At 41.7% G+C, this 7,935-nt stretch overlaps 1 protein-coding gene across 11 annotated transcripts in view; it reads left to right on the top strand.

Moving 5' to 3' along the window:
- KIF6 (kinesin family member 6) overlaps positions 1 to 7,935 on the top strand; it is a 412,344-nt gene that overhangs the window by 349,164 nt on the left and 55,245 nt on the right. For all 11 annotated transcript variants that reach the window (XM_023527554.1, XM_011354825.2, XM_023527557.1 and 8 more), the window contains one exon: positions 6,599 to 6,649. In XM_023527554.1, coding sequence (XP_023383322.1) covers positions 6,599 to 6,649 — 51 coding nt within the window. The remainder of the gene's footprint in view (positions 1 to 6,598; positions 6,650 to 7,935) is intronic.

Genomic DNA, 7,935 nt, shown 5'->3' with positions numbered 1-7,935 from the left:
ATATACTAGAACGATGCAAAAATAATAATAAAAGTGAGATATTTCATGGCCAATTTTGCGGGTAAGGTTAAGATTATAATCTCCAAGTTATCTCAGAGTAAATGCTGCAGCCACAAGCACCACAGGCAAGTATAGTCTCGGGGCAAATAGGAAATGGGTCAAAAGATGTCAAGTCTGCTTTATTCCCTTATTCCTTCTATTGTCTTTTTTTGTTTCGATCACTCTAATTTTCATTTCAAAATTTCTTTCCTATTCATTTATCTTATTTCATTTATACTTATTCATTGCATAATTTCGTATTCCTCTTAAAGAAAATTTACGCCTTCATTAATCTCTTTGAATATTTTCAACATACTTATTTTAACATCTGTCTTGGAAGCATAGACTGGCATAGTCATTATGGAGAACAGCACCTCAAATTAAGTGTACAGAACTGCTGAGTCCCAGCAGAGAAATTTTCTCACAGACTTATAAGACCATATGTTCAAGGATGATCATCACAGCACTGTTTGTGTTAGTGGGAGGCAATCTAGTTGTTTAAACTCAAGGAAAGAAAAATGGAATGTTGGGGTATGCACTATGGAATGTATATGGTAGTTAGAAACTGAAAATTAGATTCACGTGCAGAAAAATGGGTAGATGTCAAAAATAGCACTGATAAATAAAAAACAGAATAGGATCTATAATATAACATTACTTTCATAGCTTAAGAAACTTTAACACAAATTGTAAGAATACATACAATAAAAACATGTGTATCAAGCCAATGAGAATGCTGGCTTATTTTGGAGGAAGAGGAGAAGGCATGAGGCATGGGGATAAAAATGCACACACACATTCATATAGACTGATGAGGATGCTGTGCCATAAAGAAGAGTAAGACTAATTCAACCCTCTGTGCTTCTGCATCAATAAATGTCTTTATCTGCATGTCCAGGAAATTACTTTCATCTGCAATGAATTCATGTTCCAACTATTGATTTTGCTGTCTTTTTTTAGCATTAGACTTCTTTCTATATTTTGCCATTTTGGTGTGCAGGCCCATTTTTAATGAAACATTTTATTTCTTTCTCTTCCTCTCTGTCCCTTTGTACACATCCCAGTCTCTCTGACAGACCCTCCAGCCCCTCGATGCAGAAGCAGCTCTAATAATGATAATTTAGAGTGATGTTCCACAGCAGTATTGGGCTGTGGTTGATATGGTCATAGAGTCAGTGAGTAGCTTGAATTAGCAACTGGAGAGAGCCTGACTTTGTATTTTTCTTCCTCATTGAGCTTGAACCATAGCTCCACGCAACATCCGGCAGCACTTTTTTCTTTCTCAGTCCCCTTTCACTCACACATTGGGTCATGGGGGCTCTCACCTCAACCTGCAGCTTCGTACTGTGAGCCAGGCTCTTATCTTGCTTAATACACTTTTAATCACTCTGCTGTTTCTGGACGCAGGGCCCTGCAAGCTGAGACTTAGGCTCCACTCACCATTTTGCATTTCTGTCCTACTTCTGGTCTTCAGAAATATGTCTTGTAATCTAATCTAGCAAAGTCTTCTTGATATTCTCTTTTTTAAAAAAATTTTATCCACCATTGCTATGGTGAGAAGAGGTGGTTCCTGTCTCAATAGATATTCAAATTATATTAAAAAATTTAGGTAAAACCTGATGAAATGTATATTAACAAAGAGGAGATGAATATGCCTGATGTGAAGAATTCAAAGAATTTACAGACTCCTATTCACTGGAAATTCATCTAAAGATTATATATTTAATTTATGTTAAGCCCATTATTTTTACAAATAACCTTACAAACAGCCTTTAGGGAATATAACCTTTTAGTAACCACCATAGTCTACGTTAGTACAAAGAAACTGGCTTCCCACATCACAGCGGAAATCAACACCCTAATTCAGAACCACTAACCAGACCTTTTATTTCAGAGAGGCCCCTCAGACAGGAAGCATATTCTGTGTATTCTCCCCTCACCCTAATTCTACTACTGATATTTCTTTTCAGTTGATTTTACTGGGATACTATAGTACTATAGTTGAACAGAAGGATAGATATGACCTGGGTCCAGAGCCCTCAGTGATTACCCAGGACCCTGGACTCTCATATAAACAGATCTCGGTCTCCACCCAGCACTATTCCAAGCCCTCCCTTCCAACCTGTGCCCCCAAACTAATGTATATCTGGCCTTCTTCACCCTATTGCCCAAAGTCCTCTTTGATTGGAATGGCTTGTTCAACCCTACCTTAACACCTCTTCTCTTTTTGGAATCTACTCAAGTCTTACCTTTAGTAATGATGACTTTCCTAATGCCACTAACCCACCTTTCCTGCCTGTAACTTGTTTCTATCATCGATTTAATGTGTAACCACTTGGCCTATAGGGCCTGTCATCTTATGTATGTAGTATTTTTTCAATATGTCTGAAAGTGCCTTAATACCTAAAACTAGTGCGGTGTATTATTTATGCTCGTACGTTATCCCTCGATCCTTCCAAGAATCTTGAGATATAGTAAAGCAGATATTATAACAGTTATTATTTCCATTTTTCAAATGATAAACTTGAGGCTTAGAGATGTTAACTAGAAGGTAACTAGAAAGTAACAAGATGGAGATTTGAACTGAATTCTGTCTACTAACAAATTTGTAACTACTTTCTAATATAACTAAAATGACAAAGAGGTTTGCTTCATCTCAAGTCCAGTTCCAAGAGATTGGTTATAGCTGCCCAAAATGCTGTGTCGAAAGCCAAACTCGGGCTCAGCAGGACAGCAAACCATCCATGATGGAAGAGCAAGGTCAGCCATAGGTCCAGCTTTAAAAAGAAGAGCACATGGGCCACCTGTTTGCTGCCCCCTATATCATGCTAACTTTTGTGTGCTAGGGTAGAGTCTTCTACTCGTTCATATAGTCCATAGCACTTAAGAATATAGTGTTTAACATATAGTCGATGAGCACAAGTATTTACTAACTGGTAGCTACATCAACATCTTCAATAAAGCACCGCAACACAGAAATGGCTCTAGCAGCCCGCAACAGCAGTACGAGGGGAGTCGTAAGTGAATAGCTCTGCTCTGGACCAGCTAAGCAGCTTTCAGTTGGTGAATGATTCCAAACTAACACGCAAAATAAAGAGTGAAGCTTAAGGAAACTTGTTTGATCTAGAAGACTGAATATCAATGTAAAAAATAAGTCTTGCTTCTGCATGATGATAATACTTTTCACACGCACTACTTGATACAGAGAAACTATATATCACGCAGGGCACATACCCCATATGTGGTTACTTCTAAGGTCATGCGTCTCCTCTGAAGCTTCTCCCATCACTGCAGGCTCAGTGTACCCTCTCTACCTGCTGCCGCCACCCCCACTCTGTCAATTAATGAATCAGAAATGGAGAAAAGTCCTTTCCAGCATGCACGGTTGTAAATTACTGGAGACAAAATTACTAATTACCATTCTCTTACAAGCCAAGTTCTCCTCCCTTCCCCCGCTTCCCTCCCAGACCACCTCCTGCCTCAGGCTGGAAGTTCTGTTTCTGTTTCATCTCTTTACCATACCTCGGGATGGAGATGTGTCCAGGAACCCAGGCCAAAACCAGCAAATTTATCACCATGCTAATGACAGCAAGCTGCATGCTGAGTGAATTCTGCAGTCCCCCTCAACTTTCCCGTGCCAAAACCTGTGGAGCTGCAAGATCCAGCAGATTACAGAGACTTATCTACATGTGAAGAATGGTTCTGTTGGAAAATGCAATTAGGTATCATCCATAAGTCTATTTTGAGAGGCTTGTTTGAGAAAATCTCAAAAACAAAAATTTCCATGCGATAAGAGATGTTAGCCAATTCGCCGAAACTGAGCATCACTAAACACATATTAAACGTACATTTATCTATATGGAGTGTTATAAAGACCTATGTTTTGTATGCTAGGAATAGCTCATTGTTCTGAGAGTAGATATTTATGTTTGTGGAGTTTATAGAACTGCCAGTCCTGGTGGCAAAATCCCCCTCTCTATTTACATGAGCTGCTCTTCCCAGGCCAGGGGCGCAGAGAATCCTTAACCCTGTCGTTCCAAAATAGCTTCCTCAGGGTTTTGAAGACGGAGCCTGGTCATTCCAATAGGAGCCAGGAAGTCATGACACACTAGGCTGAGCACCTACTGGGGGCAAGGCATGAGATGGGAGGTACACAGTTGGGGAGGCCTGTGGTCAGAAAAGCAAGTTGTTAAGGAGGCTCGATGTCACAAAGATAGTTTTCCCGGAGGAATGCAATCCATTGTATGCTCTACAGGAGCAGGTCGCTGTCCAATCTCATTAGGAAGGAGGAATCCAGGCACATACAAGGATCGAGGTGCAAGGCACCTGTGCCAGATATCCAAGAAACAGGCCAGGCATCAAGGCAGCATTGGCTCCCCATACTGTGAACATGAGAAAGCCCTTAATGGCTGACTCTAAATCAAGAGACATGTCTAAATGGTGTGTTGCATTTGTCACAGCACCATATCCTTTTGTTTGAAGAATGTATGTACTAGTCTTCTTTAAAATTCAAGTCAGCAATATTTCATGCAGACCTGAGTCTCAGCCCAGCAGCACCCCTACACCCCAACTTTTTCACTATACTAATTGACAGAGACAATAAGGGTCGCGTTGCTCAGAGAAGGAAGGAGATCCCATCTGTGACTGTGGCTGGCCTGGGTTTTGGGTCATGTTCCTATTGGCTCCAGGCTTTTCCAATACTCATCCTTAGGCCAGGTTTCCACCTCCCCAACTGCCCCTCAACACACTCCCTGAGTCCCCACCTTCTCTCACTTGCAATTAGGGTGTGATCATTGCTTATGCCCAATCTTCAGCTTCCTCTCTGTGCATGGTCTTCTCCAGCAGGGATACATGGAAGGCAATGCACAGACTTGTATGATGACAGACCCAGAAACAGCAGCCTCCAATGGGAAGTTGAAGGAACTGATAATGTTTAACCCAGAAAGGACAAGTCTAAGTGGAAAAATTGTAGCATCCTCAGAGATGTGAAGGGCTCTCACTGCCAACGAAAGGGAATCCTTTTTCTATGCTTTTCCAGAGAACAGACCAGGTCCAAATCTAAAAGTTACAAGGAAGCAGGTGTTGACACCAAATCAATAATGTCTTATATACAGTTTAATCAGTGAAACGGCCTGGATGCATACAAGTTGGAGGTGAAATGACCAATTCATTCTGTACTAAGGATTGCTAAATTGAGTGGGAAGTTAAACTGAATGACCTCTATCATGCCTCCTAATCATAACATTCTAGGAGTTCCCTAAAACATTTGGTAAGTGACAAGGTCTCCTATGACTGCTTTATTGTCTACTCATCTTTTGAGAACTCGGTTCAGCTGTAGCCTTTAAGGTGTAGTATGTACTTTATGTTAAGAAAGAAATATATTAGACAAGAGAGCAATGAAGTTCCCAGGCTTTCCTGGAATCCCCCAGTGGCCTGATCACATCTCCCAAATGGAACACGCAATATAGACAAAACTGACATTTTAACAAGTGTGCTGGGCCCTTGGACATAAACAAACCCCAGGGCTGCTGTTTTACCATCCCTCAAGCACGAAATCATGGAGTTTTAGGGGTGGAGGAAACCTGGAGGTCATTTTGCCTCAACTCCTACCCAGGGCAGAAATTCTCATTCTAACAACCCAACACATGGTTACCCAATTTCTGCTTGAGCACTTTCAGGAAAGGATCACTGCTTTGCCAGGAGATTTAGTCCATCTTGAGACGACTTAATCTACGTTGAGACAGTCCTCAACATGGGCTGTTTCTTCCTCATATTGAGCCCCAAGTCTGCCTTTATTCGACTTGACTTTTGCCCTCAGCAAAAACAAATCTGTTTTCTCATTCAACAATTTTACATTATCTCCATTATCTCCAAATCTCCTCTCCCTCTAAGTATTTTCTTTCCCATCTAAACATCTCAGGCCACCTCGGATTTCTCAAATGGCATGGTTTTAGACACCTCACCGTCTTCTAAAAATTTTCTATTTTACTAATGCTCCTTATAAAGAGTAGATCCTAGAACAAATACCAACTATGGTCTGCAAATACAATGGAGCTATCACCTCCCTTGATCTACTCACTATGACTTTATTAATGCAACCTATAAGTTTTTGTGTTTCAAACCAAATGATCAATAGCTGTGTTCACATTAAGGTTATCATTAATCAAAATCATTTTTATTTGACACAATTTCGTATAGCTTAAAAGAATGAAGTGGATTTAAAAGTGGCCCTATAAATTATTAATACATTAAATCCTGTCTCCCTATATAAGAGACAAGAGCCCTAGAAAAGATTATCAGTGACAGACTAATAAAATTGAACCCCAAGATGTTTGAATCCAAAGGTGAAATATATACTGGCAGTGATGTGCCAGGGCCCTTGCCTTTGCAGCCTCCTCTTCCAATAAAATCCAGGGCATGGATATTTTGGAACTATATCTGCTTTTGTCTCCCTTACTCCGCCTATATTTTTTTTTTAGTTTGCCACATGCTTCTGAGACCAAGTCTTCCTCAAGCCCATTGAGAACTCACTAGTGGTTTTCCTCTGTGTCTTCGACAGGTCGCTTGAAGGAAGAAATCACCCAGCGGCATCTGCAGCAAGTAGCTCTAGGTGGGTACAAAGTGGAGCCTGCAAGAGGAAGGTAAAGGTAATACAAGCTGATCTGTCTTGGAAGCCCACACCCAGATAAAAGATAACTCATTCAAAACCCTTGGGGAGGTGAAGGAAGACAAGGTTTGCTGTCAGGGCAGCTTCCTCCAGGTGTTCTCCTCTCTGGGACCAGCTTCCTTGACCTGTGTGCTTGGTTCCACTGTCAGCACTTGGCACCCCATCCTCCCAGCTGCAGCCCCATGCTTGTGACACCCCAACCAAAATTTACCCCTATGTCCCAGCCCCCAGGATCCTTTTTAGAGTCACTACTAACTAATCCTAACAGTAACGGTTGGTGACAAAAACGGCTGTCGTTTGCTGAACCATCTCTCTGCACTACTTTATGTGACTGTCTCCTTTCATCCTCACAACAGTCCTAAGAGGTAAGTGCATTTTCTGTATGAAAGGTGATTCAATGACTTGCCCAAGGTCACATGGCTAGAAAGTGTTGAAATTGGGATTTGAACCCAGTTCTCTGACTCCAAACATGGTGTTCTTAGCCTCCATGCTATTTACTACCTGCAACATTGATGGACACACTTCAGTGCACTAATAATGCAAACACTAGACCAACACAGTGGTATTCTAAGAGGCCCTTGGCACCTTTTAGGCAGTGGACGTCTGCAGAAAATACTCCCTTTTGATACATGACCCAAAGAGGTTACCTGGGAAGAGTATGCAGTTCCCAGGAAGTCTAATGGAGCATGTGTACAGGGTAGGACCAGCTTGTTTCTTGTCCAGCTAGCCTGGGACCACGCACATATAGAGCTTAGATTAAATAAGCAATTTGTGTAATGCAAACAAGGGATTGCCCTAGAGATGGCCTGGCCCTTGAGTAACCTCTAATTGGAGAAATCCAGCACCCAAGACCTCCGAGGGGAAGTGGAGGAGAGCCCCAAAGTCATGAGGCTGACTCGTTTGACCCTAGTAAATGGATAATTAGGAAGGTTAGTTATTTAGTTTCATTAATAATAATGATCATATCAAATAACTACTGGTTACATCAGAAGCATAGAACAAAGACACCTAAGACACACTGACCGGAGCTTGAGCTTCCCACTGTTGGCGCCAGGACTGAGGGGTCAGGTAAATGTGCCAGGCCTGCCCTCCTAATGCCAGACACTTAGGCTCGTAGCTGAGATTCTGCCCAGTGCCTTCTTCAACAAGAAGCCAGGGATTCCACAGGGCCCTAACTAATAGGATTTGGATTGGGAAGGGCATAATGACCTCTCCTGGAAAGCTGTGCC

Source organism: Pteropus vampyrus, unplaced genomic scaffold (genome assembly GCF_000151845.1).
Source record: "Pteropus vampyrus isolate Shadow unplaced genomic scaffold, Pvam_2.0 Scaffold18, whole genome shotgun sequence".
Classification (NCBI taxonomy): domain Eukaryota; kingdom Metazoa; phylum Chordata; class Mammalia; order Chiroptera; family Pteropodidae; genus Pteropus; species Pteropus vampyrus.
This window is presented reverse-complemented; position numbering and strand designations above follow the sequence as displayed.